The 17,939-nt window shown below is 39.4% G+C and overlaps 2 protein-coding genes across 6 annotated transcripts in view; both read right to left on the reverse strand.

Annotated features, from left to right (window-relative positions):
- kdm5c (lysine demethylase 5C) overlaps positions 1-7,248 on the reverse strand; it is a 50,176-nt gene extending 42,928 nt beyond the window's left edge. For 2 of the 3 annotated variants that reach the window (XM_061983068.2, XM_061983049.2), the window contains exons 1-3: positions 6,853-7,248; positions 5,481-5,628; positions 363-440 (exon numbers count right to left, since the gene is read on the reverse strand). In XM_061983068.2, the coding sequence (XP_061839052.1) occupies positions 363-440; positions 5,481-5,628; positions 6,853-6,854 (228 nt within the window). In that variant the 5' untranslated portion in view covers positions 6,855-7,248. The remainder of the gene's footprint in view (positions 1-362; positions 441-5,480; positions 5,629-6,852) is intronic. The other variant, XM_061983058.2, reaches the window with a different exon arrangement.
- Positions 7,249-8,405: 1,157 nt separating this feature from the next.
- iqsec2b (IQ motif and Sec7 domain ArfGEF 2b) overlaps positions 8,406-17,939 on the reverse strand; it is a 63,639-nt gene continuing 54,105 nt past the window's right edge. For 2 of the 3 annotated variants that reach the window (XM_061983208.2, XM_061983224.2), the window contains 8 exons: positions 17,718-17,884; positions 16,323-16,462; positions 16,082-16,207; positions 15,676-15,775; positions 15,414-15,575; positions 15,023-15,208; positions 14,802-14,851; positions 8,406-11,609 (listed from right to left, as the gene is read on the reverse strand). In XM_061983208.2, the coding sequence (XP_061839192.2) occupies positions 10,431-11,609; positions 14,802-14,851; positions 15,023-15,208; positions 15,414-15,575; positions 15,676-15,775; positions 16,082-16,207; positions 16,323-16,462; positions 17,718-17,884 (2,110 nt within the window). In that variant the 3' untranslated portion in view covers positions 8,406-10,430. The remainder of the gene's footprint in view (positions 11,610-14,801; positions 14,852-15,022; positions 15,209-15,413; positions 15,576-15,675; positions 15,776-16,081; positions 16,208-16,322; positions 16,463-17,717; positions 17,885-17,939) is intronic. The other variant, XM_061983215.2, reaches the window with a different exon arrangement.

Raw genomic sequence — 17,939 nt, forward strand, 5'->3', positions numbered from 1 at the left:
TACAGACCCGGCCAAGACTAAAACACCAAAAGAAAACTACACTCACCAAGTTTTCATTTAACAACGTCACATATCACGGTATCATTGAGAATACCTTGAAACCGGAATACCTCTGTATTTATAATACCGTTACATCTCTAATGAACACCAAACAAATTCCTCACACTCAATATAATTAATAGTTGTAAAAAATATGAACACTTTAAAAATATATATTTAAATCACTACTGATACAATAAAGACAGCTGGTGGTGCGCCACTTTTTGGGGGCGGGGGTGTTACAAAATGAAACTGAGCAAGATGCAAACAGCCCCTGTAAAATAATCAATCAACATGGAATAGCAAGAGTAAAACTAACTTACCTCCAGCTCATTAAGCCTTTGAATGCGTGGGGTAAAGCGGAAGGTATCCAGCTCCACTGAAAAGGGTGGCTGCCAGTCCTGTTTAGAAACGAAATCATATTGAACATGGGTGTCTAAGTTACACACACACGCACACGCACACACGCGCACACGCGCACACGCGCACACGCACACACGCACACACGCACACACGCACACACGCACACACGCACACACGCACACACGCACACACACACACACACACACACACACACACACACACACACACACACACACACAAGAGACTGTTGTTTCTGCTTCACTGCCAACATCGGGTCCTCACCCATCAATCCTAAAACTTTTCTATCATGCATATTATCAGAATGTATTTTGATGTTGTGATTACAACCATGTATTCATGATCATTTTTAAGCAGGCTATTAAAAAAACTAAATTTTACACATTTTCATAATTCTGCGTGAGGACTACCGGTAACCCATCCCCTATTCAACATTGCCATGAGCAGACAGTGTTTGTGAAATGTGTCAATACACTATTATACGTGTGCATCTACAAGAGGCCCTTCAGCTGCAGCTGTCTCTGTCAGCAAGATTTTGCAAGACAAGAGTGAAATGTGGATATAGAAAGAACATTACATGGACGATTTTTGACAAAAAGCATGTGATTGTGTATTCAATTGCCAATTATAAAATCCAATCCTGTCTGTCTGACATGCGGCTAGTAGATTGTAATGTATCTACAAATTCTAACAATAAACACCTCCATTACAACAATGAACTGTATTTATTAGTATCTTAAGTGTCATTATCAAGTATCATTATCAAGTATTAAGATGAGGTTAACATGTTATACACCGAAAGCAAACCAGGAGCAGGCATGCTATTAGCAAAGCTAACCTAACCACTAAGCTTGCTTTAAACAACACCAATAAATAAGAGCATAGTAAACTTTTAAGACAACATTGCAGCAGAAAGTAAGTGGGTATTAACAGAAAATTAACACATAGCAGGAAATGAACAGGTAGCTTAATAACAGTTACAAAGCATAATATAACAAACTGTTGGTGTGTCAGCATTGTAGAGGGCGATTGGATCGAGCCATAAATTGGCGATGTCGACACCAAGGGTAGTATCTGTATATGATCCATACTGGAGTTATTAGGTCAAAATAGATTGTGTTTAATAATTTTTACAAACTCAGGGAATAAGTCATTGGAGTTAATGGACACAGGAGGACTTGAGGGCAAAAAGCAAAGGATTTACCATATTTTTCGGATTATAAATAGCATTTTTTTTCATAGTTTGGCCAGGGGTGCGACTTAAACTCCTGAGCGACTTATGTGTGAAATTATTAACACATTACCGTAAAACATCAAATAATATTATTTATCTCATTCCCGTAAGAGACGAGGCGAATGTCAGCAATCGTCACGCACACGTCAGCAATCGTCTCGCACACGTCAACCAATAAAATTTCGGCGGGGGCGGGTCATGGCAGAAGTGCATTGTGGGTCATGGGATGCTACATGCTACTATGTCCGTAGCTATAAAAATGGATCATTTCAACATTGGCGGTAACTTATAAAAACTGAGAAGGGCTGAATAAAAATGGCACCGAAAAGGAAATCATATACTGCAGATTACAAGCTGGACGTAGTGAAATATGCAGCAGGAAGCGGCGCATACCTTTGGAGTTGGCAGAGTTGTTTAGAAGAGACACCGAGGAAGAAGATTTCATCGGATTTAGCGATTAGGAGTGACAGATTGTTTGGTAAACGTATAGCATGTTCTATACGTTATAGTTATTTGAATGACTCTTACCATAATATGGTACGTTAACATACCAGGCACGTTCTCAGTTGGTTATTTATGCTTCATATAACGTACACTTATTCAGCCTGTTGTTCACTATTATTTATTTATTTCAAATTGCCTTTCAAATGTCTATTCTTGGTGTTGGATTTTATCAAATCAATTTCCCCCAAAAATGAGACTTATACTCGAGTGCGACGTATATATGTTTTTTTCCTTCTTTATTATGCATTTTCGGCCGGTGCGACTTATACTCCGGAGCAATTTATAATCCGAAAAATACAGTAAATAAGTAGTTTTGGCTTTTGTTAAGTAATTATGTGCTATTGACTTTGTTTTGTTCAAACAATTGTATGGAGTAAAAGAAAGTAAGGAACTGCTTTAAATATTGTTTTGATATTGTTAAACTGACAATAGAATTCCCCATAAATAAAGTGAAATATGTAAAGTTAATACACGTGATTGCTATCGGCCGATCTCACTCATGGATGATCAGTATTGCAACCAAAATCCCTGATCAAAATGTCCCTAATTACAGGTGGTTCTCGTGTTACGAACTAGTTTGGGTACTAGACTTTGATGTAAGTTCTTTTTTATTGTAAGTTGTAAGTTATACCTTAACTACCACCTAAGTCACTCACACTGTACACTGTACTCATGAAGGGAATAAAACACAGTATTTAAGAATGAAATGGAACAGTAATAAAAATAAAAAAGAATAAACTTTTACTTTTATCCCTCTGCTTGTCTTGCACACCAAAAGGCACTCTGCAAGGGTAGGACGAGACAGTAGTGATGGGTCCGGCAACACCGATGCATCGGCGCATGCGTCGAGCTCATAGAGCAAAACCCTGTGTCGGTGCGCGTACCGCTTTTAGAAAGTCACGTGGCCGATCATGAGCTGTTTCGGTCACGTGACCGATACGCGAATTGTGTCGCACTGACGCCTCCTCTGTGCCCTGTGAGTGGGTCTTTTCTACAGCCGGAGAAATAATAACTAAGAAGAGAAATCGTCTAAAATTTAATACATTGGAAAAACTGGGTTTTTTTCAAAATAAAAATGTGTAAAAAAAATAAAAATTCCCAGTCCACAAGCATCCTCATTCACAACACGTTCTCTTAGATTTCCATGTTATGATACATGTTCACATTATTTCTTGACTGTATCTAAAAAAGATAAAAATATATTTTTATTTAAATGAAGATATTAAATAATCCTAAATGAAATACAATGACTTGGTTTATGTTATTGTATATACTAGGTCATAAAATCAGTGTCAGTTGAGTAGGTCCATAGGTTGCCTGTAGAGATTTTTAATGTCCAGCAGATGTCAGTATTTAGTGACACAGTATCGACACAGTATCAATACAGTTTTGCAATGTGTCGAAACGCTTCATGACGCCTCATCAACCCATCACTACGAGACAGGCTTACTGTGGGATGAAGGTTTAAATGACGGGACCGCTACGTTTTTACTACTTTCCAGTTCATAGTAAAAGATCATTTCATATTATATATGTTCAAAGATACCATTTATCCTTCATGATGGTCACAGCGTTTGAGTGGCTTGAAATGGCCATGCAGCCAATGTTGGTTTCTCTCTACTTAGCATTTTACGATTTCACTTCGCTTTCCTTTTTTATGTGCAGCCACCAAAGAAGTCTACCTTATTCCTCCTCAGAAAAGCGTCACACGTGGGACACACTTCATTCTTGCGCCGAGCTTGGTCCACATAGGCTACTAGATTTTTCCACCTGTAACGAGTTATAGAATCTCGTGTTTACGGACTAAAATTAAGTTTTTGATACATTTATGGGACTGCATTTGTGACCACATAACATCACCATGGGGTAGATTTGTATAACTATATTCCCCCCCAATTATAAAAATAGAAAGACACATGTTTTTAATTTACTGATGGACAAATGTGCATTTCACTTCCGGTTAATGTGACATTATGCAAGAATTTCACTTTCTGGAGTAGACACCTCTGTGTCATATTCCTCCGTGTATACAGAGAGCACAGCCTCAGTTCAATGTGCACAATTGAAAGGCTTAGTTGCTCTGAAAGCAATATGTTCATTCAAGTTTAAATTGTAGTAAGTTATTTCTTAATGGGACATTAATGTTTCTTGTATTCATATTAACGTTTAAGCTAGTTATCGAGCTAGAGCTAGCCGGTCAGAGCAATTGTTAATCATGGTGTTATGATCATTTATATTAAAACGGTAATATAAACGCCAGGAGTTTTACTGCAAAATACTATTTATCCTTACATGTCTACTTTAACAACACTGAGCAGGACAACACAAGAAGCCAAGCTAGCCACTAAAGATTTAATGTAACCTAGTATAGTATCAGTATATGAACGATCATAAAGCAATTAGATCGATATGTATGCGTATTATTACAAAATTAAAACATTGTCGTTTTTGTTATTGTTACAAACAAAGGGAATAAGTCTGTGGATACAGGAGTGCTTTAAGGGTAAAAACCAAATGATTTAAAATGGAGCCAATGGCAGTTTTTGTGCTCTAACTTTTTTTTGTAAAAAAAAATGCTGTGTAGCATTCAATACCACACATTTAATGGCATATGATTTACAACAATACTACCAAATTCAGAATTGTATTAAATACACGTTATAAAATGTGTTCACTTTACTCTTACTTCCTAAAAAAAAACATTTTCTGTTCCTTGTTTGTTGTCAAAGTATCGGATCCGGACTTGAAATCAAATCAGATCTGAGGCCCAAAAAAAATCGTATCGGGTACGGTGGCCAAAAATGCTTATCGGGACATCCGTACCTGTAGGCTTTGCTAGACTGGTTGTACTAGATTGACAAGATTATTTTTGTCAAGCCACCTAACAAAATGAAAGACAATGACCGCAAAAATGTTTTCCCCACCCTTGCTAACTTGTTAATTGCTCAATTTAAGCAGCACTTAGCAACTAGCTAAGACAGTGTTAAGAGTCCTGCATAGGTTCACTTTTAGACATCCGGCTCAGACTAAATCTGCCTAGATGCAATGCCCTATCGACACTGCAATCCACACATATGACTAGTAATGTAAGTCACAGAAATCTGGGATCCGACACAAAAATAAGATTTAATTAAGCTATCCATCCATCCATTTGCTACCGCTTGTCCCTTTCGGGATTGCGGGGGTGGCTGGAGTCTATCCCAGCTGCATTCGGGCGGAAGGCAGGCTACACCCTGGACAAGTCGCCACCTCATAGACAGACAACACTCACATTCACAGACAGCATTTTGTCTACATGATGCAAAAGCGAGTAAATATTTACTGGTGGAGGTCGAATCTTGCAGATTCCAGACTTCTCTGCTATGGGACGTATCTTGGCAATGTAACCCAGAGGATCCTGGAACTCCTCCCATGATGGCTCAAAAACTGGACACTCCGGAGGAGGTACAAACTCTTCCCCTTCCATTGCCCTGACAATAAAAAACGTTGACAAAACATGTTTAATGGTTACCTTTCAAAACTACATTTAGTCTTACACTATTACAGCAAAGCACCACTTGTCTCTATTGGTGTGGTGACAGGAAAAACATCACTATTTAATTTCAATTACAATGCATCAGTTACTGTCATCATTAATACATAATGTACACAGTTTTACAATGCAGAAGTCAAGAGACAACTGTTTCACTGTGATAATGTAGTATGGAGTGTTTATGCAACTTTGGAATTGGAGTGACCTTAATTTTTAACAATGATGAAGACCACAGAGGAAGTGTTATTGCCCTCAACTAGGCCTTGTTTAACCCCCCTCCCCCAATTCTAGACCACAAAACAATAGCACTGCTTTGGTGATGAACATGATTAAGAGGAAAATGTGAGAGGTTTTAAGACAAATTCTTATCAGTTACCATGTATACACATTGTGGTGCATAATTCCCCGATATAGTACACGCTGTTGGGAAATACAATGTTTATTTTCAAAATGTATTTCTTCTCTTCCCAAATCGGGCTTCAACTAAAACAACACTGATGACGCCACGTCTATAAGTACGCAAAAATGTTGCAACGATTCATTTTCGTAAAATTGTAGCCAAACAATGGCGTAGAGGCCATGAAATCAAAAGGAAGTGAAGGCCATAAAGACATCACTTCCCGGTGGTGTTTGTAACGCGTATTTGAAAAGACTTTGAAGTAACATAACAACAAGTTAACCGATTCAATACATGAAACCACTCACGTAATTGTCCATTAGAGTTTACATTTATGTTAATGACGCTTGGCGGATAACTGTTAGCTAAGGCACTTTCTGACCGAATTAAACCCCCTCCCCGTTCCAATCAAAACAAAATATTGTAACATTTTACGTCTGCTGACTTTGAAGTCTTGTTTGTATCTTCCTAAATCAATTATGTCTATTTTTTGATCTAGTATCCAGACACCAGTGTCAGAAAGAGCTAACGTTAGCGTCGAGGCCTCCAATTTTCCTCAGCCCAGTTCCATAACCTCCCACGGTCTTAGTTAGCATTAGTTAGCTCCAAGGTAACACCCCAGTTAATAGAATGAAGAAAACATGGGCACAGCTCAGCTAACTACTTGTGTCAAAACCAGTAGCAAAGTGATAGCAAGGAAACTCAATAGATTTGTCGTCATATACCAAAATAACCCCTATATAGAAAACATTTAGAGATCCATACATGTTACATTGTCTCGTCGTGTGCCAGTGACTGACCCGTCGACACCGCGATGTCCCGGGCTATGATAGGGCTGCTGGCTGCTCTCCTTCTTCTCTTGTTGTGATGACTGCTGGTGGTTAGCTAACGAGGGCCAGCTGTGCTTGATGCCGCTGGTGAGCTACTGCTGCTAGCAAAGTTACCCGCTTTGCTGCCTCAATTCTCCACGGAATTCCACTCGGTTCAAAAACGTGGACGCAAGGCATCCATTTAATCATAGACTCCAGTCTCAAATAGTAACCGTTGTGTCGTTATCGGTAAATTTTCGACATATACTATTACTCCCTTCAAGCCATCCTATCTTTCTTGACGAGGCGCCATCTTAGTTTTTTTTCTCACGACCGAATCACAACAACGATCCCTCATATTCCGTCCGCCACGTTTATTCCCTGAAAATAGTGCCCACGTACGCACATTCACAACGACGCGTAGTAAAGAAACCGTGTATGGTAGTTACAACTGTTCGTAACACAAAATATGTCAACAAATCACACACTAATTTAAATACACTTATCAACAACGAAAACTCCGTTACAAACCTTGACGCAAACTTCGTCACGAAGTGAGAAATAATACAGTATAAGTCATTCCAGAATTGGAGGACACTTACGTCATAATTTCATAGGCTACAGTCCTGTAGCTACTGTAATCCTTATACAAAATCAGCAAGCATGCAGTTCATCCATCCATTTTCTACCGCTTATTCCCTTTGGAGTCGCGGGGGACACTGGAGCCTATCTCAGCTACAATCGGGCGGAAGGCGGAGTACACCCTGGACAAGTCGCGTCTCATCGCAGGCAGTTAAATAGATTACTATTTGTCCCAAATCAAAATAAACTGGGTCGAAATTGTGATTGAAAATGTATATTTTATGTCTTGAGTACCTAATAACGCAATGTTGTTCCATCGTTGACCAAAATGAATTCCAAATGGAATATAGAATTAATAAAACAATTAAAATGCAATTCAATTGTTTTGTTTTGATCAGCTTTTGAAATATATCTTTAATGCAATAATCTGAGCCATATTTTATAAATATAATAGTAATAATATTTTTGTTCATATAGCGCTTTTAAAAAGTGCTTGAAGATTATTAATAATAATAAAAGCAGATCCTGTATAAAATACAAAATTATGAACTGTTTATTTTGACCTTTCGTGATCAAGATGTATTATTGTAAATATTATTAGTAGACTATGCATATCATAATGTTACATTTCTTTAAAAAAAATAGCTCAATTATCGACACAGCCATAATTATATTCCATTTTTTAAACTCTATTCAGTACTGTATATTCTTAAGTGCTATTTAGGATTTATTGGAATCATTAGAGATGATCAGTCATTTTAAAATTCATTAAAATCAACAATATAACCTGATTTTTTAGCTCAATGTGAAATATTGCATTATACAAATGTGTGTTCATGTATGTGGAAATAAGTTGAATTCCAAGCAAATATTAAGAGTTTATGTTAATAAATTTCATCACACAAAAAAACAAACCCAACATATTAATGTCACTGCAAGGACACTTTAATTGATCAGAAGCAATAAATATTCACATATCAAATTTATATTCTTTTGGCACACATAACAGAACCACAAAAGAAAATTTAACTCAGTTGTTAAAAATAATATCAATAAGTGCACTAACATGTAAGCATAAACATTAAAGTCAAATTCATTCTCTCATCTTCAGTCATTATGAATATAGGGAAGCAAAACAAGTAGCTATTCCTTTTGGACAACATTTTCTATTCCTCATATGTACATACATCATGGCACTCACATGCACGCACCTGAATACAAACTGGTAGCACTTTGTCCCATGGCTGAGAAGAAGCCTATAGTATATTATTTACATTCAGGTTTATACAGTACAATCTATTAAATAAGTGCAGATATACAGTATTCATGCAAGAAGAGTCAAATATGACACCATGAAAGAAAAAGGCTAAGCAACACAAACAAATACATATAAAACCTTCATCTCACATTCTTGACTTTCCCCAAACCTCCTTTGTAGCCTTTTTTGTGTATTCAGACTTTCAAGTTTTGTTTCAGTCTGTTAATATCAAAGATTGGCACAGTTTTGTCCACACTCCTCTACTCATTAATTATAATATGTAATCGTTCCTCTTAATATTAGCTGGCACTGTAGGTAACTATATGTCAGTATACTCACAACTGAAAATATTGCAGACGCAAAAAGGTACACAAGACCCACAGAATAACAAGGAATGCAAGTACCTGTGGGCTGTTTTACATTCTTAATTATTGTTAAGTCTGTTTTTTTATTTATTTTTTTACATATTGTAAGAATCCCCCAGCGGAAATCTAAAGCATCAAAAATGTAGGAAGCAAGTTCTTTAAAAGTGGGCTGGAGGGGTGAGAGTAAGATGAAGGTCATTTCTGACTTAAGACATCACGTGCAAAATTCACAAATCCTCTTGTAAAAGCGTGCTTCTTCAAAACATATCTATATACCTAATGCTAAATGTGATGAGTAGGAAAAAGAAAGTTGATATTCCTACATTTCCACTTTTTTCCAACAATGAAAGAAAAAGAATGCGGGAAGTTATCCTTCCTTCAAACAAACAACAAAAATATTGTCAGTTTAAACAAAACATCACTGATATTTCATGTAATTAAAAAAAACAATTAATTTGGATGAGATTACATAATGGTGTGAGTGATGTAAAAGTATTATTTTTAATCAAAGCACTCTCCGTTAGGAATGTAATTGTGCTTCTACTCGTTATAACCACGTTCAAACATATGCTGATACATACAAACACTATTTATCATACTCGTAGCAGATATTATGTAATATTCGTAAAACAGCAAGAAGCTTCAAAAACATTCACAATAGATTGTAGATGTACGTTTCATTTCCCAAACTCTCGAAAGAATGCATTACGAAGCCAGATGGCTCCTGTTGACATGTAAAAGACCATTAAGCAGAAAACAAAAACAAAAGACACAGCAACAACTCCGAGGTCATCTTCAGAAATAAAACAATAGTATTTGCCAAGTAGACCCTGCAGTGAATGAGGACATCATGAGGCTAAGGAAATTATTGCAGAGGCAAGTGACAGTTTTTGCGATGTGGCTGTTTATAATATTAAACTTTGCTGAACCCTATTTTTGGTGGCATATTCTTTGCTCCGATACTCAATGTAAGCAGCTCGATGTACAGTATGGTTGTCTTTTTTATATACATATACATACTTTCTTAAACTATATATTTCTAAGAGTTAAAACAGATGCAGTGCCAAGAAATAGACTTTATTCATCGTAAATTATATGGCTATAGAATTTTCTGATTGTGTGTGCAGTTTATGTCATTTTGCCATCCCCCAGTTTACATATGTGGGAAACGGAGGTGAAAGTAACAGAGACGCAGCAAACTGCGTTTCCTCTTGTCGACTGCGCTGCTACTGTTACTTTCTGTCCTAGCCGACCTCGCCCTCGCTCTGGGTCTGCTGACCTCTTGCACTCTATCATCTGACCTTTGGCTGCGGGACGCCCACATCCTGCTCACACTACGGTGCTTATCCGGTTGATAGGTTTGGATTTGGAGCTGCCCCCTGTACCTGTCGATCCGGCCCCCGTCACCGGTGGCCCCTGCTGAGGCTGCCCGGGGTGCTGGGGGGGGTGAGGGGAGAGAGGTGTAAGAGGGGTAAGGGGGGATGAAGGGGGGGGTAAAGGGGAGTGTGGTGGGGGAGGGGGGATCGAAGAAAGAGGAGGGTACTGGGGCAGATACGGGCCGGTGGAGGCTGTGTGATGCGCGTTGACGGTAGCGGACGGTAGATTGTGAGGCAGAGTGCCGAATATGAAATGTGTTTGATGGGTGGAGTGGCTGGCTGGGTGTGGTGTGAGCACGTGCCCGGGGTGGGTTTGGGAGTGGGCGTGGGGATGCGGATGCGAGTGAGACAAGGTTAGGGGAGGTTTGGTAACAGAGCTGCTGCCCCCTCTGATAGAGTGTGTGGGCTGGACGTGGTACAGGGCAAACTGCGGGTTCGGCGAATGCTGGGAGAGAGGAGAAAGAGGGGGGCATCCCACCACCATGTTGGTGTAGCGACCCGGAAGCCCATGCTGTGAGAGCTGGGAGAGATGGGCTAGCTGCGGGTGCGCGACGTGTAAAGGGCCAAGGACTGGACGACAGGGTTGCGGGCCTCTCTGTGTAGTATGAGGGGGCACTCCTTGCAAAGGTGGAGGGACATTTTGCATGTGGTAGCGATGGTGGTGGTAGTACGGTGGTGGGGGCTGCACGGTAGCCGCGTGACAGTACTGTGCGTGCAGGGCCTGGATCTTGGAAGGCCCCCCCTCCAACTGCTGGCACAGGGATGAAGGGGAGTGAGGAGGGGGCCCTCCCGTCGTTGGTGGGGGCACAGGTGCGGGGTAGGGTGGCCCCGGTGGAATAAGGGGCCCTGGTGGTTTGGCGCGCTTGCTGCCGAATAGTGAGCCCAGGAAGGAACCGCTGTTGTTGCTGCTCCCCCCAGGGCCGCTGCCAACTCCTGCTCTCTCCACACTGCTGGGGACGCCCCCAACTGCGGTCCCAGCAGTGGTATGTTGCTGCCCCGGCCCACCCCCCATCCCTGTTCCGGGGCTCAGGATAGGGCGATGAGGCCGGAAGTCTTCTGTTCCGTAGTGGCTAGGAACAACACCTGGAACTGAATAGCGCTGGTGAGGCTGTGGACTGCTAATGATGGACCCCTGGAAGGAAAAAGAGCTTTATAAAAATCTGTGGATGCATATCCCAACTGACATGAACACATACACACAGCAGGTATTAGGAGGACTTGCTATGACATTCAACTTGAAGCCATGCAAATAGTGCAAGAAAACCACAATGGGTCTGATCTGCTAAGATCCAAATAACAAGTGCTAAACAGCATGTGCAAACTACAAATTGCATGTACTATGACTCGGTGTGTTACGGGTGATCTACTACTATCTACTGTACTACTGTGTGTACCATTGATAACTAATGCAAAGGTGGTGCAGACCACCCTGATTAAATTAGGTTTTTGCATGTACTAGCTACCGTCTCCACTCATTTCCCTCCACAATTATGGCATCATATGCTCCAACCTGTACTATTTGTATACGCTGTTGAACATGTACAGAAATATAATCTGGGGTCCTTAAAGGGGAACTGCACTTTTGGGGGGAATTTTGTGTATGATTCACAATCCTCATACAAAACAAGCACACATAGACATTTTTCTTTTTTTATGCATTGTAACTTGTAAATAAACGGCAAAAAGAGTCAGCTAACAATGGAGGTAATGGGATTTGCTCTATTTTGCCTATAACGTGCTCTAAAAACCTCCGAAAACCTCCATCAATACACACTGTATTTGTATACACGCTGCAAGTATATATGTAATGTACTAAAAGGCGAAATCATAATATTGTGTAATATTTATGCATTTTGGTCATTTTAAGCATAGGCGGGGGCATTATTTCACTGATGTACTACAACATTTTCTATTTCCTACAACAACTACTAATCATGGCAGACTTCATGAGTGCCAACAACAACTACTTTGGGACAAATGATGATTCAGAACCATATATTTTTTTATCTTCAATATACGGAGAGTGAGGTAGAAGTTTTAGAAGCTGAGTGATACGTAGATCCAGCAAGTAGCACGATTGCTAAGCGCTAAACAAGAAATACAAACTACAAATACAAAATAACCACTTACTGTACAGTGTCTGCTCTCACTGGGATGCTGACAGAGGGGATCTTCATTTCTCCCGTTTAGATTAATCATAATACTCATGCAGGTAAAAAAAAAAAGGAGGTGGGCGCAAACTAGCGTCTTTCTCACAATCTCAGAGTCTAAGTTGGATGTCAACTTCTCGGTTTATGGCCAGAACCTTCTACTATACAAGTAAAAGGCATGATTTATATTCTAGAATTAACTTTGACCAACTCAGAGGTGATGCAGCAGCGTACTTGCTCAGTGTGTCAATAGCTGCATTAGCTAGTTACCTCTCTGCGATCACTGCGCCACTAAGAGTTGTGTCTTGGTGTTAGCGCTTTTAATTACAATATGTCTAATACGTTGGTTAATATGCAGGTTAAAACATGTAAACAGGGTATTGTTGGCTGTTTTTGGAGGTTTTTTTCGAGGGTTTTATAGGCGCAATAGATGACTCCCATTAACTTCTTTGTTAGCCACCTCGTACTTGCCACATATTACAAATTAGAATGCATAAAAAAAAGACATATGTTTTCCTTGTCTGACATAGGGATTTTGAATTATTGGTCAAATAAAAAAAAAAGTGCAGTTACCCTATACGTTGTCCAGCAGCTATGATGTAAAAAATATATTGCTGTATAGACGATATGTCTAATATTTTTAGATCTAACAGTCCAAATATATTGACAAACACACATAGGGCAGAGGATTCTATGTCAATCGTCTGTCTTTGTAGCACAATCCCCTCCTTTCTCACAGACAGTTGTGCATAACTGTGCCAGTTTTTGCATGGACTTTAAACATGCAAAATATAGACAAAAAAATAAGTGACTGCAAAACAGTTTCAGTCCTGATAAATCACATTGCGAGTGCTAAATGATTATATTTGCATCTTCTCCTCCCAGTATTGTGGGTGTTTTAGTAATCAGCATATATTCTGCATATACATGAAGACGGACACGCTAAATGGATCGCACTCTCTTTTTAAGGAGATGCAATCCTATGCGCATACGTTTAGTAGACCAGCTAAGCATGCGATATAAAGTTTGCACAAGTTTTAGTACAACCAAATCAGAACCATAGAGTACATGCATGTACATTTAGAGCCTAGACAGTGTATGCAAAAAATGAAATTGGGTGTATTACAAGTGGGCGTGTTGCGTGTGATATACTATCACTGCGTGCACAATTGAATAGTGGTGCAAACTGCCTTATTTGAAGTGAAGTGAATTATATTTATATAGCGCTTTTCTCTAGTGACTCAAAGCGCTTTACATAGTGAAACCCAATATCTAAGTTACATTTAAACCAGTGTGGGTGGCACTGGGAGCAGGTGGGTAAAGTGTCTTGCCCAATGACACAACGGCAGTGACTAGGATGGTGGAAGCGGGAATCGAACCTGGAACCCTCAAGTTGCTGGCACGGCCACTCTACCAAACGAGCTATGCCGCCCTAAATTTAAATGAGGATTTTGCGTGGATTAAGATTTTACCACAAAGACCCTTGATCATTTTTCTGAACATTCATGTAACATGCATGCATAACATGCTACCTGTGTGCAATGTGTTGTACCAGCAGCACACATCTATAATTTGTAACCGCTTTTCTGAATCGCATTCTAGACAACAGAAACAGATGCACACTGACACTTCATTCTGAGCGCTGGGCTGTGAATCATATCAACAGCGCATTTGTGCGTCTGGAATGACTCAAAGGCAAGAAAATGCATCATGCATGACGTTTTTCCATGTAGGAGATATATTATAGTAAATATACTTCCTAAAAAAAAGAAAAAAACTGCATTAAAAAAACGCCAACAGAAACCAAAACGCATAATTCATTAAAATTATAAAAGGAAATTGCTGAATAGACGTAAGTCTAATATTTTATATTTCTGACCGTCCAAATATGTTTAAAAACACAGGTACGGAAGATTTTCTGTAAATCATCTGTCTGTGCAGCCCAAGAACTGACCCTGCAGCCTTGTTTGGCACTGACTTGTTCTGCTCACTTAACAGACGCAATCCACTTTGCACACGTTTAGTAAATCAGCTTTGTGTGCTATCAAGTTTGCACATGTTTTAGTACAAGCAAACCTTTAGCAAATCAGGCCCTTAATCAACACTCTCAGCAAGATGGGGCAGTGCACTACTGTTGATAGATGAGTTCATGTACAGTACTCTTAAAGACTTACTTCCATGGTACTGTCCAGAGAACCAACACTGTTGCTGCGACCACGCTTCCCTGCACCCCACCAGATAAAGTAAAGTCAGCAAAGAGAAGAAAACATGCTTGTTTGTTAAGAATAAGGATTTTCCAAAAGAAGAAAAAAGGTGTAATCAAAGTTGAAGCTCTGCCATCCGACTCAAGTGACAAGAAAGATAGCCAACTCTCCAAGGACCTTGTTTTACTGACCTGCTTCCGATAGGTCCCTGAGAGATGAGCTGAGTGCGGTGCGTTTGAGACCTTCGCAGTTGTCATCAAAACTTGTCCTTCCTAACACACCATTCACAACATCACTCTTCACACCAGCTCCTCCACCAACCACAACTCCAGTGAGCAAGCTGGGACGCATAACACCTTTTTGCTTCTCCAACTCCGCTGTAAATAAACATGAAGAACATTTATTAATTTAAATGGTTCATTGGTGATTTGCAACTTATTCCGGTTCATACACTGTATTGGTCGCCAGTCAAACACAGGGAACTATCAACAAACAACCATTGACATTCACGTTCACACCAAGGAGAAATTCACAATGGGAACCATGTCATTCAAAGCAATGGCCAGTAGGTGGCGGACTTACATTCAACTCTATATTTCTCCATCTCCTGCACTTCAGCAACACTCTCCCTGAGGTCACTAACAAAGCGGGTGCGGTCTTGCTGACTGGGGGCCATAAAGACGATAAGAACTTTTCTTTCCCCACCCAAGACAGCTGAGGTCAGGCGGATACCATGAGGATAGTCTAGAAAAAAAATATATGTAATTGAACATTAAAAAGACCAACTAAGAAAAACAACTGAAAATCACTGAAATGTGGAAAAGAAAACAAAAAATATTCTTACATGAGTTCTGGAACATATGCACTTGCATCTCAACCAGAGGGAAAGATTGTCTAAAACTGTAAGTCACTGAGGTTTTCTTCTTCTGAAAGATTTTGGTTACCTGATGCAGAACATGAATATGTTTTTATGAGGCATTGTACTTTAGCGTCAATATTTGAGCATAGCAAGCATTTAGCTTTTGTTTTCCTTCGTCTTTTATCTTTTTCAAACTATTATCCACAAAAAATTGGTTTGATCTTTTTACTCTGCTGTAATGGGTGTTTTATGCTGGATGGATACAACCAAAGTAGAAATAAAGCGAGATGTACTACTCTCACTCTCGTTAAATGACTAATATTTGTCTTTAAACACTATCAGTGAAGGAACATGATCTTCATCAAATCTTATATTTGCCACATAGTCTTACCACAAGAAGGTCGTTAAAGAGAAAGACCTCCCGCTGATGCACACCCGTTCTCTGAGGTCTGTTAGGGTCAGGCACCTCATACAGCTGGCAACAACACACCAGCCTACGATGGGAAAGAGACAGCACCTGCAAAGACAAAATAATTATAGTGGCATCTTATTTGAAAGCAGACCAGCGATCATTAAGTACATTTCTCATGCTCATATTCCTAGAATAATAATAATTAAAGTTTGGCCCTCACAGGCTTCTTGCCCACAATGACTCTCTCCACTGCCTGCACTTGGGACACATGGTCATCATTGGTGCGTAGCTCCCATTTCTGTATGCGCTGGTAGATTCCTACAAGCAGGTCTCTGGGAATATCCTGACCATTATCAACGCCTTCAGTGAAGGAAAGACAGCTGTTTAGACAATGATTCATTACACAGTTGATTTGATTTCAAACATTAATAATAGCAAAGCTAAATACCATCTTTACTAATAGATCATGTACACAATTATTCCAGGAAGGTTTTTCCCCGCCAGGATATTTCTTTTTGACCTACAGGCTGGCCCCCTTACTACCGGTTTTCACATGAACGGCAAATATTCAATATGACTACTGTTGATTTCCCTTTAGCAACACAAACGTGAGAGTCATTTCAAGGTAAAGTGGCAAATTTACAAGCCGGATATCATCAAAAAATAGCTCAATGTGATGGAGTGGATCCATACAAGCTTAAGAAGAAAGACCTTTCTCAGATTTAACATAGTCAACATCAGCGAAATGGTAATCAAACTAACTAGTCGTCAACACTTCTTTCAACACTTACAAAGACTAGACCTACAAACGTATGGGGGCACATAATTTTCTAACATCTGGAGGGGTCCACGAATTAAACATTAAACCATGAAAGATAGTGTTACACTTATTTGTGCATCGTTAGTTAACACATTCCATGTGATCTTTGTTGATTAGTTTTAGTCTCTGTATTATCAGGCATTTCGCTTACAAATGACGCACAAATACATTCCATGTAGCAGTTTTCAAGAGAAAACTGCTCATATGTATGTTTATGGGAATGAAAAAAGTAAATAATCATAAACAGGCTTTTACAGTTTAAGTTCATACAAAGTGGTTCCACTCAACAACCACAGCAGCCACATTTTTATTTGTTTTAACATTGTTCTTCTCTTTATAATGACTATGTTTTTTTATTTCAGGAACTCTCAAATAACTTTACCAAAATCCCTGTTGCAACCATTTCCAAAGGCAAGAACGGATCATGTAGGCAGCATTTTCACTCTGCTTTTTTAACTGACATCTTACTAGGAGCATGCGGGGCATCAGCAACCGAGCAATATAGGATTTAGACAGATTTCTTTAAGTAAAACACAGTTTTATTTGAAACATTGAAACTGTTTATAACATGTGAACTCAGCATGAGCTAAACGTTTTGTTTAATTGGTCAAATCATTTAAGGATGAATAAAACTGTGATTTACAAACTTAAGATAGAGCTAATTTATCCAATTGATTTTTGAAACATATAAAAGAAATCCAGTGGTAAAAATTCAGGTTGTCTACAAACATGCATTTCTACGGACAGAAAATGACATCATCAGTTTTTTAGAACACAAAGTTTTAGCAGGAGCACCTCTTAAATTCTTGATGAAATCCTCAAGTTTCATCTTCCTCTCTGCTTTGACGTTGGGGCTGTACATGTCTGTGTTGAGGAGGATTATAGCGAAGGCCAAGATAAAGATTGTGTCAGGGTTTTGGAACTGCCGAACCAGGACAGGATTACACACACAGTATCTCTGACTGCATGGAGACAGAAACACAGTTAACATAGTTTGGTTGTTCCAGTGCTGTGTTG

The sequence above is a fragment of the Nerophis lumbriciformis genome, linkage group LG01 (genome assembly GCF_033978685.3).
Source record: "Nerophis lumbriciformis linkage group LG01, RoL_Nlum_v2.1, whole genome shotgun sequence".
NCBI lineage: Eukaryota > Metazoa > Chordata > Actinopteri > Syngnathiformes > Syngnathidae > Nerophis > Nerophis lumbriciformis.